Genomic DNA, 20,818 nt, shown 5'->3' on the forward strand with positions numbered 1-20,818 from the left:
AATTCCCGCCGAGTGTAGTCAATCATGACTACAGGGCCAAAGGTTCAACTGCATTTCTACTAAAACTTACAGTCGATCGACCCCTTCCCCCACCTCCCACCGTCGCCACTGATGTAGGGTTAGGCTGAAGTTGAATTTCTGTGGTTCCCAACTTCGAGGCCCGAATGCGAGCCGATCTTCCCGTTAAAAAGTTTCGCCACAGAGAGCAACAGGTCTACACAATGGCACAATTATTCAATCACTGCACTTCACTCACAGTTAGAAATAGTGATGGCAAATGGCAGCACTACAGGTAACAAGCAATGCATAGTAACAAACTTCACGTTAGGTTCATAACACGTACACGCACATCCCAACATGTACCAGTTCGTTAGAGACTCCGAAGAGGAATGTGGACAAGATGAATATGTGGTTTAGCAGTAGTCGATCGAGCTAGGGCCGGCTTAAGAGCATCATACCCCCCCCCCAAGCCCTGTTTCTCGCATAGGCAAACGGGACATGTGCTCAGGGTCTCGAAATTGTCTGTATTTTGTGTTTTAAGCCAGCCCACGCCCCACCCCCCTCTCCTGCGTATGCATTTGTCTCCAAGAAGACTACACACCGAAGGGCGCCAAAAATTCATTTGCTCAGGGCCCAAACTTATGAAAAACATAGGCCCTGCCCACCTTCCACCAACCCCCCCCCACCCCCCCCCCCACCCCCCACCCCCCGCTAGAAATGCCTGCCTAGTTACTAATTTGTATCATCTTCTTTTGCTCAAACTTTTTAATCAGATCTCATTTTTACGAACTCCCGGGGTTACGCGTAAGAACGGCACTTACCACTACTGTACGTCCATGTGCACATTGCAAGTAGGAGACGGCCCTGCTTGTCAGGACGTATACGTCCTCAAGCAGAGGTGTATACGCCCTGTTAAATATATTTACCTGGGGGGTATGAATGGCAAAAGACTATAAATACGCCTCTGCCTAGGAACTAAGTCAGTGAATGATAAAACGAGTGACCTAGAGAATTTGTGAGCATGAGAGTGACCAATTGAAACACTTAGAGGAGAGTTTGCAAACATGTGAGTGGCCAAAAGAGTGACCTTGAGAAGAGTTTGCAAGCACCTGAGCAGTGCTTTCTTAACGGAAGGGTCCACCCGAGCACTGACCAGAGCCCTCAAGAAAATGTGATCTGGTGAAATTTTGGACGCTGAGTATGCAAACTGGTTAGCAGGTATTTCCAGCCAGGTAGGGGCCCTAGAAAAAAATCACATTTACCTGGGATCTCTGCAGAGACGGATTTAACGGCAGGCGCACCCAGGGCCCGGGCTTCTTAAGGGCCCTGAAAAACCCAAACGCCACACTTTTTTCTAATTTAGGTGGTCAAATATTTTCTTTTGCGCCCGGGCCTCGACCGACTTTAATCCGCCACTGGGTCTCTGATGCTACTAAGGCGGCTGAGTGAAGAGTCACAGGTCGACGAGCAGCCAAGAAAGAGCGACGAAAAAAGCGTGTAAGTGACCAAATGAAAAACCTAGAGTGCGTGAGTATAGGAGTAACTTTAAGCACACAGGAGAGCGAGGGACCAGGTCGGTGAACGACCAAAATAATGGTTTAGGGCGTGAAAGCATTCGAGTGACCCAAAGAGTGAGGAATTAGGTCAGTGAGCGATTAAATTAGTGACCAAGAAAGTGACATAAAAGCATGTGAGTGACCAAGGAAGTGAGATACAAGTATGTGAGTGATCAAAAGAAAGACTTGGAGACAGAGGTGTGTTTACAGGGAGCGGGGGCTAAGCGGAGATGGCGAATTTGAAGAATTCAACTAAATTAGATTGGAATGTGAGAAGGGTGGCAAGTTTGTGTATCCCGCTGGCGCAGGGGCGTAGCCAGAAATTTCGTTCGGGGGGGGGGGGACCAAAGTGACAGAACAATGGATTTGGCCATCTTTTTCCCTTTTTTCGGTAATTTTCTCACATTTCGGGGGGGGACCAGACCCCCAAGTCCCCCCCCCCCCCCCCGCTACGCCCTTGCGCTGGCGGCAAAACCATAAATCCGTCTCTGATCACGTGCATCTAGGTTCGAATACCACAGGCGACGCAGTGGTGGTGGTCAGCTGAACTTGGCTTTCTGTTTGTTTTCCAACTGTTTTTATAGAATCTTCACACAATTTTAATAAATTCATTCAATTAAAATGCATTTCATATGTGAAAATAATACTTCACAAGTGAACTTTCCTGGACATGGTGGGCAGTGCCGTCTTAACGCATTGGCCTACCAGGGCAGTCTTAAGAGCATCGTGGGCCCCCGGGCCAAGTGATTTTTACGAGGCCCTACTTGGCAAATTCCCGAAAAATTCAACTACTTCTGGTTTTTCAGGCCACTCTCCTCTTGAGACCCCGGGGCCGTGCCCGGGTGGGCCCATACATTAAAACGGCATTGGGCTCGGCCCAGGAAAAAAGAGGCCTCACAAAAAGAAGATATGCTTGAAATTTTGTAGAGTAAGCATCCAAATTTACCCGGTGGGACCTGGAAAAAACCACTTGACCCAGGGAGCCCGTGATGCTCTTTAGACGGCCCTGCTGCGGGGTGGGGAGAAAAATTTCGAGACTTTTATAACTGTTGTCCCAGCATTTTACGCTATTGTTCCGGTGTTCCATAATGTCCCTCACGCAAATCCTTGAAATGAGTGAGGGACGAAACAAAATGCGGCCACTGTTCATAACATTTTGAGGTACCACCCACAGCAAATTTTCAAGTCATTCTGACCAGTACTTATTGTATACTTTTGGAATCAAAACTTTAATTACAATTACCCTGTATATAGCTCTGATTATTTTTCATAAATCTGTTATTACTATACAGTAGAACCTGGATTAACTGGGCTTTACCGTGAAAGTACAAAAAAAACAACTATTGAACATTAATTAATATTATTAATTAGAATGGGAGATATACAATAGGAGATGTGCTACTTGTTATGGGAAAGAGAATGAAAATGTCTGTGAGGTAATGTAACTGCTAGTACACTAGTCTTTGTCCTTTAGGGACAGCTGGTGTCTTTATTGGTTTACAGGACCACCTGCCCCTAGCATGATGGTATCACTACTGTTGCTGATTCTTTGTGAAGAGAAAAAGAACCCTGTGAGATAATACATCACTATATTTAGGTGTGTGATGCAATTCTTATTCATGAATTTGCTAAAGAGCATCAGAATGTACCCCAAGAATATGAAATGTGGTAAAAATTAAAAATTTTGGCTAATAATGAACCAATATGATATTTTTCAAGGAAAAAATGATATTTAGGCCACTTTTATTTGATTTTTTGAAAAAATCCAAACTGGTTTTTTTTAAACCACTTGGTTAAAACCAACATTTAAATCAAACAACCCTGGTGATAACCAGTGCGATCGTGTGGGCATCATGATGGATTCATCCCGGTTTAAACCCCACTAGTGGCGGTTGACTGAAGCGAGTCTCTTTTTTTTTTTAATTTCTAGGTACGAATGCTAACCGATCTTTCGTTTGGAAACTGAAACCATGTATAACTATGATATTATACATACGTTATGGTCACGCATAATATAAGAAAGAACTTCCCGGCATGCATTAATTTTTTAGACATACCATAAGAGAAATGTCTTGGAAGTACATGCACGATTGAGTAGAAGTAGTGTACATGTGATACACACGTGCTTACGATAAGAGTGTAACATCATAAAAGCGATTAAATGGAAGCATGAAGATTTCTCCGTATTTTCATATCTTGGAATAATTTTAGAGAGAGATTAGAAAATATATATATTTTTTCCTTTTTTTCATTTTATTCTCCTATCATTTTTTATATTTAATCTAAATTTTTTTCAAACTACCTTTTAGGGGGACTTCTCAGTTGTTTGTGGTGTTTGCATTTGTATAAGTACAGAAAACAAAAAAAATGGAATTTACATTTTTTTAAATTAATAAAAAAATTAAAATACATTAATCAATTGAAAGGTAATTAATTTGAATTGAAAAATAACATCAACTGAAAACAAAATAAATTTGATTTTTTTAAATTGGGAAATTTAAAGTTCTTTCCACTAATGCATAATTTTAAGTTTGCGCCTTAAGCACGAACAAACAAATGGCGCCTATCACAATTCCCTCCTCCCCCCCACCGTCGACCAAAACCTAGCTACGCCACTGGTTGTACCCCTGTGTCAGGAAAGTTTTCTGACAAGGACGAACCGGGTATCGAACTCCCGACATCTCTAAACATTCTTTGGTTTTTTTATAGCGTAATTCTCGATTCTTGGTCAAGCGTAAATCTTGAAAGGGGAATTTTTTTTCACAAAGAACTCATTCTATTACACTCATTTTTTCATTATTTCAGGAACGCGTTGATAGTCACTGGATCGTAATCAAACATGATCCATTGAGAGGGAATGACATTTAAATTAATTTTACAAAATTGATAAATTATTAATAATAATTAGCGCGTGGTCCACCTGCTGACACTTCATCGTGGCTCGAATCATATTGAACAGACATGAACTTTTTCATACTTTTAAAGCGCTTTATCATCCCTTTATCAAAAATACGTTGCAATTCGGTAACTGATCATTTTCGGATTTTTTTTATTGCTGTTTTTGTTTAATTAATGTAAATTAATAGAAGTAAAGGAATCAAGTACTGGAATTCCATGACCCCTACAAGGGTGGGGCTGACAGGAAGAATCGTCTTAAGAGCATAATGGGTCCCCGAGACAAGGGATGTTTTGGAGGCCCTACCTGAAAAATTCAACTACGTCTTCTTTTTCTGCGGCACCTCTTCTCTTGAGGCCCTTCAGGCACGGACCGGGGGGAAGGCATGCGTTAAGACGCCACTGCCTAAGGTTCACACCAGGCGTCCTCCTTTTTCAGTTTTGAACCTGGTAACACTATCTGAAGACCACATAATCCGTATTTTCACTTATTTGTTCGATCATCCATATTGTCCGAATTTTTTTGTGGAAAGAAAAAAATATTTTTTTTACATAAAAAAAATCGATTATTTCAAATGTACGGATTTTGTTACCGAAATTTTCGTCTCATAAAAAAAATTTATGCTAAAAAAAACAATCTACTCTCTCTCTCTCTCTCTTTTTTCATCATCGTATGAGTTTCTGAAATTTCGAGATTAGATGGCAGCATCAACAGTATATAAATCAAACCTCCATCAAGCTAAGACGCCTTCATATTAAGGGGTTCTACATCGAGCTTATATTACTGGAGAGTGTCAGCAGTCTCCGCCTTGGCAGTGCTGAGAACGGTGTCCCCCAACCCAATACCTTCTAAAGCAGAGCAACCTTGCTCTAGAAGGTGTTGCCCAGCCTCTTTCGTCGGAACATCACGTGACTCGGCGAAAACAAACACAATCCCCCGTTATTTTCTTACGGCATCCACAAGAATTTAAAACAATAAATGAAAGAAATAATTTCAGAATTAATGATTAATGAAAAATAATATTCTAGAATAAATGTAAGAGATAATTTTTCAGCATTGATAAAAGTGATAATTCCAAAATTAATGAAAGAGATAATTCCAAAATTAATGAAAGAGATAATTTCAGCATTAATGAAAGAGATAATTTCAGCATTAATGAAAGATATAATAATAAAATTAATGAAAGGTATAATAATAAAATTAATGAAAGATATAATAATAAAATTAATGAAAGATATAATAATAAAATTAATGAAAGATATAATAATAAAATTAATGAAAGATATAATAATAAAATTAATGAAAGATAATTCCAGAATGAAAGAAAGAGATAATTCCAAAATTAATGAAAGAGATAATTCCAAAATTAATGAAAGAGATAATTCCAAAATTAATGAAAGAGATAATTCCAAAATTAATGAAAGAGATAATTTCAGCATTAATGAAAGATATAATAATAAAATTAATGAAAGATATAATAATAAAATTAATGAAAGGTATAATAATAAAATTAATGAAAGATATAATAATAAAATTAATGAAAGATATAATAATAAAATTAATGAAAGATAATTCCAGAATGAAAGAAAGAGATAATTCCAAAATTAATGAAAGAGATAATTCCAAAATTAATGAAAGAGATAATTTCAGCATTAATGAAAGATATAATAATAAAATTAATGAAGGATAATTCCAGAATGAAGGAAAGAGATAATTCCAAAATTAATGAAAGAGACAATTCCAGAATTAAGGAGATGTAATTTCAGAATCAATGAAAGAAATAGTTCCAGCATTAATAAAAGAAATGATTTTAGCATTAATGAAAGAAACAAATCCAGAATTGATGAAAGCAATAATAATTAATAAATGAAACAAATCAAGAAATGATGAAGGAAAATTCCAGAATTAATGAAGGAAAATTCTAGAATTAATGAAGGAAAATCCAGAATTAATGAAGGAAAATCCAGAATTAATGAATGAAATTTTTCAGCATTAACGAAAAAAATTATTCCAGCATTAATGAAAGAAATTATTAAATCTTTTTTCACCTTCAGAGATGAGATCTTTAAAACCCAATATTCGACGGAACTGTACATTTATTTCTATGGGCAAATTGCCAGGCGGGAACTTTGTTTTAACAGAGTCACGTGATTTCCTTGCATTTGATGTCGCTGCCGTCGTGGCGGCTGGATGCTCCCTCCAGTAATATAAGCCTCAGAATCTCTGTCGTCTGCTTCTCTCCAAGTTGTTTTCGACGTCTCCTTGTGTCTTGAAAAAATTACTGAACTGGAAGTTCAAACTTTCAGTTCTGTTTGTGAGCTTAGCTTATAGGGAACAGAACAAACCGACTTCTTGTCTGTCGTCTGCTCATAAAGAGGCTCTTTGTTTTGGATGTCTCCTTACACTCAAATAAAATAACCGAACTTTTAGTTTGAATTTCCAGTTCAGTTTATCAGCTTTGTTTATAAGGAACTAAGAGGAATAAAGAATATAGTTTTTTACTTTAAACTTCATCATCACCACTTTAGTCACTTTTAAATTAGAGATTAGATGGCAGCACATTACTATAAAGTGGGGTGTGGAAAATTCACTTTTTACGATCTTACCTGTCATCTGCTTGTGTGGAGGTCAGCAATGTCAAGCAAGCATTTTGGCACCCACTTGTAATGTTGAAGCAGAGTTGGAAACAATGCAGAAAAGAAACCATAATCGGTGTTTTTAAGTAGGGACGGTTCTTTGGGCGTGCGACTTGCGCGGTTGTATAGGGCACCGCCAGGTGCGGATCCAGGTCGATGTGTCGGGAAAAGCGAATTGCGTAAGTTCGTTGGATCGTCTCGTATTTTACGGGACAGGAAAATTTTCCAATATTATTTGGTTCTTACCTGGTTCTTCGCCCCCCACTCCTGGATCCGTTCCTGAGCAAAGGCACACATCTTCAGCTGCTGCGAATGGAGCAGAGGCAGAAATATTCAGCTGGGAAAGAAGCTGAGACAGACATTTTAAACTGCGAAATGAGTGGAGCTTTAACAACATGAAACAATTCCAGGCCCGGCCCAGGTGCCTCAAGTGCAAAAGGGACTTCATGAAGATGAGATCCAGTTAAAATTTTCGAGAGTGAACTGTTAGGCAGGAATTTCTGAACCTGTAGAGGGCATTCGAAAAATCCCTTTGATGCTCGTACAAAGCCGCTTGAAAAGTTAGCTCTTAATGCAGCTTTGCGCTCGTAAGACGACCCTGCGTAGACCACCTATGTGTTGTTGTGGGAAATAAAGAAACAACGCCCGGAATTCTGCTTTAAAAAGCGACGAGTATATCACTGAGCTAAGTAAACTTTCCTTATAACTCAGTGGAGTATATATAGTGCATTTACATTATTCCGGAAATATTCAACGGATTCTAAAAGTGTGTGTGGTCGTGGCTCATCGCCACCCTTTCCTGAGGGACGTCCCAACGCGTTGGTGTATTGATGCGTGCTCATTCAGTTCTTTGTAGTGGGGTTTTTTACATTAGGCCAGGGGGTTCTCAAACCGTGCACCACGACACCCTGGTGCTTTTTAGGGCTCAAAAGCTCATAGCTGTTTTCCACCTTTTCCTAGTCTTTGACACTGCCCTATACACAAGCTAGTAACTCCTGCCAAGACACCTGCAGATAGCGTGGCATTTCTAGGCACTATGAATCTATCTAAGTCCCCCATGCACAGAAAGTGGTATTTCTAAGGAGCTCAAACTCTACCTAAGGCGTCCAAAGAAAAGGAGATACTTCTTCGAGCCATTACTTCATAGGTTCAGTGGTCTGTCCACAATAGGTTCCCTGCCTAATTTCTTCAAAAAGTGCCTTAGTCAATGCTCTTGGTGGCCCTCCAGAACAGAATGAGCATTTCGTGAACGCCATACCCTCATACATATGAAAGGTATTTCTAGGAGCTCTACCGAGAACAACCAATAGCAAGAGAAAAAAGTTGCAGCTAGAAGTGGGCAAGATTCTGCCCTTTAATAAAGGTGCGGAACAGAGGCTGATCTGAACATACTTCCAGATGAAGAGCTTGGGAGCAATTGCCAAAAATGGTAATGAAAAAACCCCACTTTCTTTTTCTCCTTCTCTTAAGGATTAGTACAAACCCCAGGGCCGTCATTTAAACTTTTTCTGGGGGGGGGGGGGGGGGGGCAAAGAGCATATGTACTAAAGGTACGCATATATATATGTACCATTTGTACTGTATTTTCAAAAGCCGGGGACGTCCTACATGACGGGCCTGGTACAAACCCAATCCTTGTGAAACTGCAAGAGGCGAAAATATAAATGAAGATTTTTTTTTTTCCTTACTCGTCATTTTAGTCAATGAAGGTAGAAAATTAAAAAAACTTGAAAAATATTGACTTTTTCAAGATCAAAAGTCATTTAGAAAAATAGGCGCCAACCAACCTCTCAACGAGTATAAAAAATAAGTCTATCGTGCGGAATCGGCAATAAATTGTAGGTCCCGGTCTAATTAGCCCTCATGTGCAGAAAAATTACCATGGTGCGACAAAAAGGATAAAAAACAATCAACAAATCGCCAGGCCAAACGTCTCATGCCCAATGGATAACTCGTGCCAATTGAATTCTACGTTTGCACGTTTTGATGGAATCTCCTTCTGAAAATTTAATAATTCTATCAACGTATTTCTCGTCAAGTTTTACGCTCCAACTTTGTTTGCTATGAAAACTCACCCTTCCTGTAAAGATGGACCACAGCACCTGTTCAAGCTCATCACAGCAACTAGGTATTTGCCCGCAGAATTGAAAGGCAAAATATATCCTATTAGGACTTTTGGGTTTACTGTGGTGCGCGCGCGCATGTAACATTATTTTTCAATAGTTTCCAAATCAGAACATAAGCCTTTCAACATTTATAGTACGGACTGTGTATATATGCACAGTCCAATTCAGCATAGTCCTTCTGTAGCAAACTTGCCCAGTTTGTCAGGAAACAGTTGTTTGATTCCTTGCGCAGGAGCCTCTAGAAATCCTTCTCCAGATTACTGTGTATGTATATCCAGTTCTTCTATACTTAATGATTATAGTATAGTTGGATCAACATTTTTCAGTTAACACTTCACATTTGCACCTTAAAGTTGGAAAATGTTGAGACCTGCTCGCATTTGCAGCCTCTCCGCAGAGAGAAGACAACATGACACTTTTACGTAGCATGGAAATTTGAGCATTTACAATCTTCTCTTCAAAATATGTAAGACAGATGACAGCACTAACCAGAAATTGAAACAAGCGCAACTGTGATGACATGAATATGTAAGAGGCCTTACATGCATCCCAGCATGTGCGGATGTTAGAAATTCTGCAGAGGAATAGTTTACGAGATGCATGTACGGTTGAGTAGTAGTACTTTATGATGGTATTGCATAGAGACATTGACATCAGTATCTGTGTTTTTCTCTTTTGCGAGATACACTGCACTAATATACATTTTAATGAAATGAAAAATGAACTCAAAAGTTGGAAATATTTATTCATGTACATCTTACAGTGCATTCAAGTTCCATACTTCATCTACATCAACTGTGGAGGAGATCGTATAGTTGATACTACTAATATACATAAATATAATTTTACCGCAATCGTGGACGGAATATTATTACAAAATTATGTACTCTGCATGTAAAAAAAAACAGGTTCTCGATCTGTACATTGCAAATATACAAATCAAATTATCTCTAAAATCACTCGCTGCAAGAGATTATAAGACCTTTTTCTTTTAAGGCACATGTTTTCGATCATTACTTCATGATGCTTCTAGAGTCATATCGTTGCTACAAAAAATCTCCAAAATTAAAAATTCAAATAGGTTTTTTGGAAATTTAACAGTGTTGAATCATTATTCAGCGTATCTCTTTCAAATTTACAAAAAAATAATAATTTTGTTTCTCGCAAATACTGTATGTACATATTTTTGGATGAAAATCAGGAACAAAGTAATTTTTACTGGAAATTTTTCCTTGTAGGTGTGTACAAAACATAACGAAACAACAGAATTTATATATAAATTGCGCAATGATTTCTAAATTGCACGGACGGAAATTCTACTAACCCTACTTCAGCATGCAATTAAGGTAGCGTTCATCGTAAATGAAAAGACCTTAATATGACTGGAACAAACACCATATGTGTCGAGAAATGCAGTGCCTGGATTATGAACACAAATTTTTCAATTTTTTACACGCAATTTTGTTTCAAATTGGAAAGTGCATTTTGTGATAGCGTATAGCATCATCACTTCTACAACGATGGAGAAAATGCAATTTAAATGAGTTCTGTTTCCCATCATTCAGAAGAAAAAAAAAATCAATGCTTCTCCTCTTCATCTGATTTTTCTTTTGGTTTGACATCATCGTAAGCAGGGGGTGGTTCGCTGGAGTTGCTAACTGTATCGCAGTCATTTTCTTTCTGTTTTTTCTGTAGGCTCTCGTATTCAGCCTCCACTGTCTGAACGACTATTTTCGGTTCGTCTTGGTTTTCCTCTGGTTTCTTCACTTTCTTGCCTGCAATACCGTATGTTACATTGTGCACAACCTGGAACAAGAAGGAAAATGCATTGAGAGAAATACTGAAAAAAAAAACTTTGATGTATTATAGTACGTCTATTGCACCAAGGCATGATACATGAGAGCTATTATATGGGTCAGTCAAATACAACCTTTATGAAAATGGAACGTATCAGACGATGTAAGCAGAGTTAGCAAAACAGTCTGTAGGCGTGTCAGAATGCACCTACGTTTGAAAGTTACCATAAATATTCAGGCGCATACATCCAAACAAGACTACTTTACCAAACACCAACTCTGGCCATATCGCTATATTGCAATTTACTGCCATTAGTGAGATGGGTTGGAAGTGAAGGCGCTGTCTATCGGTAGTCGCCTCGAGTTCATTAGGGAAAATATCTTGTCTATATCCTCCCTTGGGTTCGAACCCGGGACCCTGACAACAACCTTCACTATGGTAGACGAGCATCTTACCACCATGCCACTCGGGCATTATCCAAACAAGACTGAAATTAGACGCTCAGTCGGAGCAAGCACAGTCTGGAGCTTTCGTGTAGTGTTGAAGAAGTGACTTAAAGGCAAATTGTGCATCTGTCGATGTGTATGCTATCTTATATTCATATGGAAGTTTTAACAGCTGATGTGAAGATGAATTCAGGGGAAAAAATTCAATTGCCTCTTCAGAAAATCCAACCCATGTCCTCTTACACGCTGGGGAGCACATTAGACCACTATGCTACAGAAACAAAGAACTTCTGTCCTTAGAGCTTACATGCGCTGAACTGCAACTATGCATGGACAGTCACACCTAACTCACAAGGGTCCCCAAAGTGACATCTTCAAAAAGTTTTGGAACAATTGCCATTGATTCTATTCGTTTAAATGTGCACGAAAATATTTCTTAGAAACCCAGCGGAATTACTATGGGCTACTCAAAACAAAAATTAATATTAATATTTTTGACACCAATGGATGCCAAGGAGGAATTTAAAATCCTGCAACCCTATACAGTCTTAGAGTGACGTCATTCAAACAACATGTGATCACGTGCAGTGCTGACAAAGGAAGAGGAAAAAAACTAGTTTCTACAGGAAAATAATTTTTCTTTTACCGATATCGGCAAAAAGCATGAGAGTCTATGAGTAGCTATCTGTTGTCATAATAGAGACGAAAAAAATGTGGAAAATAAAAATGAGTTAGTCATTCGACTTCTTGATGATTTCCATAAAAACCATTTATTTTTGTTTCCTTCATCGCAACATTTCGGTAAATATAAGTTTCCATGTAACTGATGTAGGATAACATTTTACTACTATAACATAATATATATCATACATATAACATAACTACTTTTTGGATATTTCTGTCACAGCAAGAGTTCACCTATGAATTTCTTTCAAAATAATTTTCATCTGTCATGTACAATCTTTTCCGTTTTGTCATTATTATGAAGAGGAAAGTAGACAAACAGCAGTTGGCTGAAATAGTTTGATCAACTCTCAAACTTTAAAATGGCCTGTCAATAACCTAATGTATCGTACCATTTCTCAAACCACCAGTTTATCCAATCATAATGCACAAAGAGCGAATTATGTTGTCAATGCATCTTCAATTCCTAGTCACCCCCGTGAACAACTGAACCCTCCTTAGTGGTATGTGTTCACAAAATACCTGTATGTTAGTGATTGACTCTTATGATACAATACATAGAGAGTCTGAATCGAACTTTACTTTCGATTACAATGAACTCTGAGGCCGCTGGAAGAATAAAATAACCCAAGAAACAAAGTTTGTAAAATAGGAAGTTGATAGAAATGAGAGTTTGTGAAATAGAGCGGATTTTAACATTAGCTCTATGGCATGCTGTTCAGGACAGAGGACCAGTTCGTAAAATCGAGCATCGACTGTATATTATTTAAATTATGTGAGTTATTGCCCAATTAATTGAAAAATGTTTCATCTACCTACCATGCTCAAAAGTGATGGTTTCTCTTTCTCTTCAAAGTCATCTTTCTTTTTGTTTCTTCGTTGAAGCTGTAGAGAAAAAAAAGCATATAGATGTAGTTTATGTATTTTTATCTGCATAGAAATACATGACCTCCATCAATGAAAAAAAAATATTAATGTCTTTAATGAAACAAAGATAAAAAAAAATAGATGCACTCACGAAGCACAGTAAAACGTAGAACAGGATTGACAAAGCTGAAATTCCCAGGGCGAGTAGAGTTACGAACATAGTCCAGTTGTATTCCTGAACTGAAGCTGCCTTTGTTAAACCATCAGGTGTGATCATCGCATTCTCATCGGAATAATCAAGCTCGTGGTAAAAGTACGAACCAGAGTAATCTCCAGGCATTTCCGACTTGGGAAGGACGATGAACACTTTACCCGTTCTCATCTGTAATTCAAAGAAAACACTCAGAAATGACTCCTACAAGGGAAAAAATATACTCTGACAAATACAGTACACACAGAATATTTTTTCTAACATATACGGCTTACCATTTCTTCCAGCATGTATGCGACTTGCACTTTGTTATATCCCATTAATGTAAACATGACAAGAGTGTAATGAGGAAGAACATTGACTGAAACTTCAGTAGAGTTAGAATTGAGATTTTTCAGGAATTGCTCGATCACCCTGTAAATAAGTGTTTCTAGAAAATCATTCGCATTAAGTTATCATATTAATACATAAAAATTAAAACGTGTTAAACTATGAATTACCTCTTGATAGCAGGTTTCATGAGTTGTACATAAGCAGCGTCATCGTGGGTGAATGCTAATGTTACCTCAATTTTCTTTATTTTAACGAATTCTGTAAGAAAGGAAAACAAGAATTTCAAAAAAAGAAATTGGACTAAATTACCCATAAAAACACATACACGATTTTTAAGATGACTGGCTACTATATTTGGAGATGATTTTACAAAGAAAATTTTTTTCTGCCTCCACGGGACTCAAAATCCTGTCACTCACATGCCGGGAAAATGCTCAACCCCTATACTATGGAAAACAATATTTCTTTCTTGGAGCATATGTAGGTATATTTTGAATGGCTCCTTACATGGAAAGCAGCAGCACTCAACTAATAGCTTGTAAATGACATCAGGCCAACAGATGGCAACATATACGTAGAGAAAGATGTATTCTCCCTTGGTTGATACAAGATTTTTAGGCAGATCAGCCACCACCACCTGGTGGTCTGATGTCATTTATGAGCTACTAGTTGAGTGCTCCGCCGTCCATGTCTGTAAAGCCATTAGCATATAAGTATGCTCTAAGGAAGAAAGATTCTGTTCCCACAACTTAAAGGGTAAAATACTCATCCGGCATACGAAAGACCAGGGTTTGGGTCCATAGGCAGACATGAATTTTCTCCCACAAATCCTCACCCGCAAATATAGCCAGTTTTCTTAAAAATCTTGTACTAACCAGTGGAGAGAACATCTTTCTCCCCATATAAACGTGTTTAGCTTGGGCATATTAATTTCCTCTAAAATGTTGGGTTTAGCAGAAGAAATTATCATTTAGGCATCCTAAATATTTTCTCCTAATTGAATAATTTGGCAATTACATGCTTAAAAATATCAGGTGATCTGCTTATGAACGCTATACTCACTGCAAGTTTTCACTCCTTTTGTGAACGATGATGTACCAGGTAATGGCATTCCTGCTTCATCCACACACCAACATTTACGATCTTTAGAGCGAGAGCATTGCACCGGATGAAACTGTCCGTTTTCGTCACACTGAGGTGCATACGTTGTATCACCGATCAGAAGGTGCCACTTTTGCAAGCTCTGGCAACGAGTATTGAACGGAGAAACAGGTGTTCTGCGCAGATATGTTGTTCCCTCTGAGAAATACAAACGAGAATCACCTTTGAAAGATTGTTTTCATTGAATCATTTTCAATACTGTATTAAAATTTATTCTCACAAAATCATGATAAAATGCTGCGCTGTATGAGGTTGACACAAGCATCTTAAACCTGCTACTTGCGAGTACCATGTTGCCCAAGAAATAGAGCTCAATGCCATGGGCGGAGATACGGGGGGGGGGGGGGGGGGGGCAGCATCATCAAAGGTAGATTCGACTGATCTAATGTATATATGTATACATGAATTGACATCATCATCATCATCGTGCCCCCCCCCCAGCAATAATGGCCGTGCCCCTCCAGACTTCCATGTCTATCTCCGCCTATGCTCAATGCTTGTGCTTTATTCTAAGCTTGAAAAGTCTTCATTAACCCTTATGCTGCGGGCATAGTCAGAGAAATGCTTCTCTCACTGTGGCAGTGTAAAAACAATTTCCCTTTTTCTTTCAGTTGTTTTTTGTGTACGATCGATGGTACACAAACTCAAATAATACAGTTGAAAATATAATATAATCGATAAAAAAAAGATATATGAATGGAGAATCTGGGTTCAAACTCACAATCACAGTCAAAATAGTGATTGGGGAGAATGGGGGGGGAGGGGCAGGCAGGAACTCAACCACTACTTAACAATGTACATCCAGCCCATACAGTATTAACAAACTTGTCAGAAAATATAATTCAGGGAAACATGCCACTATACACAGTGAATATTCTGCTATTCAATCTCTGTCTGACGAGATCAGTGACGAGCTGAAATTCATGCACAACTTGCATTGCCAGAATATCATTTCTTTTATTGGCAATTCTTATTGATTAATGATGATTTATCTATGCTATTTTTGCCAATTGATTTTTATTTATAAGTTGACGATTCTCAATGATTAATCATGATTTACATACGGACATTTCTTGATTTATTATGACTATGACTTATACATAGATGATTCTTATTTCATTTTTTTAAATGTTAATGCGACAAATTTTTCAGCTTCTCTCTTGCTCTTTTTTTTTGTACCTCTTCAGAATGTAATAAAAGTTTGTTGGACTTCCGAATGGACCCATCCCCAGGAAACGCTTTGAAATCTCTTCTTGGAGATGTGAAGCAGAGTGTTACCGATCCGTCAACATCAGAGAATGGAGAAATAATATAAAAAAATTTAAAAACAGAATATATGTGTGTACGCTATCTATACATTATTTAAAGAATTCCATCTTCAAAAAAAAATTTGAATCATCACATGATGACAACCGGCTACTACGGCCATCATCTGTGGATGATGGGAACACTCTGGGGGTTAACTATTCATGTCAAGTCCTATTTTACGGATTGAAAACATCAGAGTTGTCATGTTTTCGTTCTTCTAATACTAGGCATTGGTGCTGGAACACGGAAAATGTTGAATTGAAAATTCCTACTGTAAGGTAATCCAGTTTCTGTAACTACACTCATAATAACAGTATCGTGTGGTATATAACAAATATTTACCTTCAGGGATAAGTTCGGGTTCCTCTGGAGCACAGCTTACTGGTTTGCCATCATTATCAACAAATGAGGGTTCACAAGAGCAAGGGTCAACAGTGCAAATTGCATCCTCTTTGCCAAGACACGTAACATTTGCACAAGCTGAAGATCTGCTGCATGGCTTGACTTCCTCACCATTGACATTTATCCACGGACAAATAACAGAATCTGTAGCATACAAAAAAAAAACTTATGTAAAAACAATACAGAGACAGTACTGTTCTGTGTTGCATCATTGAGTGTGCCTCTAAGTCCTACTCAGCGGAGCTGCCCTTAGTGGTGTGCAACAGGTGTGGTGACACCGGACCCTGCACTTACAGTAATAATAATTCCATTCTTAAATTTTGGGGAAATCTGCATTTTCATCTAGAATGAAATAATTCTGAAATTTTCTGCATTTTCATTGATTTCTGGACATATTTATGGTGTTGGAATTATTTCTTGCATTTACTATGGATTTTCATTTTCTGAATTTTCAATTCTTCTCTCCCCCACAGAATATTTTTCCCAATATAAAATTTGAGGCTGAGGGAGCCCCAAAATTATCAAGACGCCTCTGACCCGGTTATTATTTTTGCGTCTGGTAAGGCCACCCTGCTTGTCAGGCATGGATTCAGGGTGATGTGTCAAAGAACAACAGTAGGAGTTAAGGTCATGTAGTGACCATGAGCCTCTGCTGATTTTGGTTTTCCAACTTTCAGAAACTTATGTGGGTCTGAGAGCCACTCCCATTTTAAAAAGATTTTCCACAGAGAGGAGACAGATCTTTAAAACATGATTTTTACATGAACAGGAAAATCCAGGTATCTGTCACTTTCACTTCGGGTGTGTAAGAAGTGAAAGCATGTTTCCCAAGTTCTCTCAACACACACTTCTGACACACAAAACATGCATATATAGCGCTGACATCATAATTACATTAGTAGTGCCATGCCTAAACGCACAACACTTTCTGACATGCGCCAATTCTTTCGAAATTTCCTAAAGGAATGTGCAACTGGATAACGGCAAAGCATGAAGCCCATACAGTTCAGAAGTAATAGTGGTGACCCCAAGTCACATATTTTAGTGGGACAGAATCATTTTTCCCCATATTATTGCATTTTTTGCTCCTTATTAGTGGGTGGGGATGCAATCGCTCTGCGCTCTGGATCCATGGCTTGTAACAGGATGGTTGAAGCCCTAGATATTGAATATTCATGAAAAAAAACAATTTTTTTCAACGACGCCACTACAAGTAAATCAAGATCCAACCATTCTGTAAATATTTGGCGTGTCATGGAATACCATATCAAGCACTTAGCTCAGAGGTCCTCAAACTGTGCACTGCCATGTCCTGATGTGGCTCCAACCTTTGTCAGGAGCACTGCGGACTGGCAGCACTGGCGAAGGTTTTTGAAAAGATTCTTGGTCAAATTGCTGCGGATGAGTTGATTAATTAGGGAAGGAGGGTGTCGTGGGTGGGAAAAGGTTTGAGAATCTCTGATTTAGGTTTTCACTGCCATAGTCAGGTGAAACTTGGTTTTTCAGGCTTGAAGATCATTTTTGTTGTTTTTTCCCCCCCCAATGTCCCTTCAACACTAGTGATTCGCATAATCAGAGCAAATGGTCATACTGTAAAATTGCATAATTTTAATTGGCTGACAAATTTCTGTGGTCTCAGGATGTACTTGTAGCCTTAAGTATGTTGGCCTGTGCAGTTGTGAGTCAGTACTGTTGCTGGCAACAAATTAAACATGTCTCTCAGTTTCCTATGTAAACTTATCTGGGGGGATTAGAAAAGTATCTATTAAAACAAGACTTTTTTTTTTTGCTATAACAGTGTTCGTTAAAACAGGGTTCAACTGTATATACATGATTACTCAAACAGACAATCAAATATCAACGCTATGCTTCCTTGATACCTCACCTGGACATGTTCTTTCACACTTTTCCCTTGTTTCGAAGTTATTGTCATTTCCACTACATCCTCCATAAATGAACTGTTCGCACTGATGAGTATTGTGGTTATAGTACCAGCGGAAGATCTGCGCTCTGCATAGTCCAACTTCCTTTGGCTGTTCACACTGTGGCACTGTCCAACAAAAAATTGCCAAAATTAGAATGATATGCTCAGGAAGGCGTTTGTAATGCAAATAAGGCAGGAATGTTCTTACATTATAGAAATTACTTGACAGAGCAAAAAATAAAATTGTTTTTAATGAGAAGTCTGTTATAACAATTTTTCCCACAATTATGAAAGCTCGTTTTAACACTCTCACTGCTTCAACTCCAAAACCATGCACAAAATATTATTCCAGTTCTTAACACAACAATTACCTTTCCTCTCGCATTCTTCCTTGCACAAGTCTAGAGTCACAAAGTTGTTATCATTTCCTTCACAACCACCAAATAAAAACAATTCACACTGATTCGTGCTATGGTTGAAGAAATATCGAGGCAGAGAGCTACGGCAGTTTCCAACTGAAAGAGGTTGACTACACTTTTCTGTAAATAAAAATAGTAGCGAATTCAATTGCTTTGAGCATCTCTTCTTTTTCTTGTGCATTATAAATATATTTTCATGATAATTCTACATTAACTGGGCAATTTCCCTGTTGTGGAATTTCGTATTTTTAACATCTCCAGAACAATAATGTATTTTTTTTTTTTTTTTACCTTGGCATAACACTGGAGATCCCTCAGGGGAAACAAACTTCACGTTGCAGTTATCACATGGATCGGCAAGGCATATAGCTTCTGGATGCTGTGGACAGTCTGCCTGAAGACAAGCATCCTTACACACAATTGGAATTTTCTTCGGATCAGCACAAACTGAAAAGAAAGTCATGAGATGAAAAAGTTATGGCAAATTTTACATAATATGCAACTTTTTTCTAATAACATCGATGTGTACAAAGCAAGGGCGTAGCCAGGGGGGGGACTTGGGGGTCTGGTCCCCCCCCCCCCGAAATGTGAGAAAATGACCGAAAAAGGGAAAAAGATGGCCAAATCCATTGTTCTGTCACTTTGGTCCCCCCCCCGAAATGAAAGTGGTCCCCCCCCCGAACGAAATTTCTGGCTACGCCCCTGGTACAAAGCATTCATGCAAAAATAGTTCCACAAGTGTAATAAATAAAAGTGTATTGAATTTCTTTTTTGAGCAAAAAAATTGTAGAAAGTATGTCATATTAGAGACTTTTACATTTCGAGAGCTATAAATGCATAATTTTGTAATAAAATACAGCCTGAAAAAATTCAAAAATAAACAATTTCAATGTAATATGCATGACTACTACTAAACCCCACATGCACCTCGTCCATATTCCTCTGCAGAATTTCTAACAAACTGGTACATGTTGGAATGTGTGTGTAGTGAACTTTGACGTGAAGTTCCTTTCTGTGTAATGCTCATTATGTGTAGAGCTTCCATCAGTTTTTCTAATTATGAATGAAGTGTATATTGATTGAATAATTACTTGAGTATATATTGATTGAATAATTACTTGAGTATATATTGATTGAATAATTACTTGAGTATATATTGATTGAATAATTACTTGAGTATATATTGATTGAATAATTACTTGAGTATATATTGATTGAATAATATACCATTCTCACCATCATGTTCGTTGTTGTTCACTGCAATGAACATTTTTTTTAGGTTCCCTTCACTTAGAGAAGTATAATTATATTTAACTGAACAAATAAATATGAACTTTTAATGTTCTCAATGGAAACTTATCATTTATTATTTCAAATTGTAACATGATTGATAAAAACGGGAAAACAATCAAGCATTCCTGTACAGGTAAACTTTGTACTTACCTGGCCCTTTCATGACTCGAGATGTGATAGTCCCTTGAAATAAAGATAAATGCATTAATTAATGAGTGGAAATAAAAATCATAACATAAAAATTTGCAGTAGTAATAATGGAAATTTCACAATCTTATATTCATAGAATATTTTATTACATTATTTAGTAAAAAAGTCATCCAAAAAAAATTTGGAGAGAAGTCTCTTCATTCCATTAAAAAAATTGTAATATACAGAATTCATTATGAAGATACAAAGTGTGATCAGTAAGTAAGGTGAATTCTCCTCTGCTTTTGAAAATATGGCCCAGACGCATTGCCACATGAGCATTACGTTCTTCCCTATGCTACCTAACATCTGCGCTTGTTTTTTCATGCGCTGGCTGTAACGTAAGAGTTGTTGGTGCATTGTGTAATGGAGCAGGGAATCAATATGAACTTGTTTTAAAGTATGTAAAACTGCAACAGATACAAATGAAGTGCTGCAGAATGTCTACGGAGGTGAAGCTACTACACTGCTACTAAACCTCACATGCACCTTGTCCATATTCCTCTGCATAATTTCTAACAAATTGGTTACATGTTTGAATGTATGTATCAGTGTTGTGAACCCAACAAA

General features: G+C 37.9%; 1 protein-coding gene across 2 annotated transcripts in view; it reads right to left on the bottom strand.

Annotated features, from left to right (window-relative positions):
• Positions 1 to 9,939: 9,939 nt before the first annotated feature.
• LOC149063845 (uncharacterized) overlaps positions 9,940 to 20,818 on the bottom strand; it is a 115,698-nt gene continuing 104,819 nt past the window's right edge. For both annotated transcript variants that reach the window (XM_089255262.1, XM_089255263.1), the window contains exons 30-40: positions 20,210 to 20,242; positions 19,058 to 19,213; positions 18,719 to 18,886; positions 18,309 to 18,473; positions 16,364 to 16,567; positions 14,615 to 14,851; positions 13,720 to 13,810; positions 13,495 to 13,633; positions 13,160 to 13,390; positions 12,961 to 13,026; positions 9,940 to 11,020 (exon numbers count right to left, since the gene is read on the bottom strand). In XM_089255262.1, coding sequence (XP_089111388.1) covers positions 10,793 to 11,020; positions 12,961 to 13,026; positions 13,160 to 13,390; positions 13,495 to 13,633; positions 13,720 to 13,810; positions 14,615 to 14,851; positions 16,364 to 16,567; positions 18,309 to 18,473; positions 18,719 to 18,886; positions 19,058 to 19,213; positions 20,210 to 20,242 — 1,718 coding nt within the window. In that variant the 3' untranslated portion in view covers positions 9,940 to 10,792. The remainder of the gene's footprint in view (positions 11,021 to 12,960; positions 13,027 to 13,159; positions 13,391 to 13,494; positions 13,634 to 13,719; positions 13,811 to 14,614; positions 14,852 to 16,363; positions 16,568 to 18,308; positions 18,474 to 18,718; positions 18,887 to 19,057; positions 19,214 to 20,209; positions 20,243 to 20,818) is intronic.

Source organism: Pholcus phalangioides, unplaced genomic scaffold (genome assembly GCF_987345545.1).
Source record: "Pholcus phalangioides strain wild (caught in Gottingen) unplaced genomic scaffold, Ppha-v1.0 ptg000042l_1, whole genome shotgun sequence".
NCBI lineage: Eukaryota > Metazoa > Arthropoda > Arachnida > Araneae > Pholcidae > Pholcus > Pholcus phalangioides.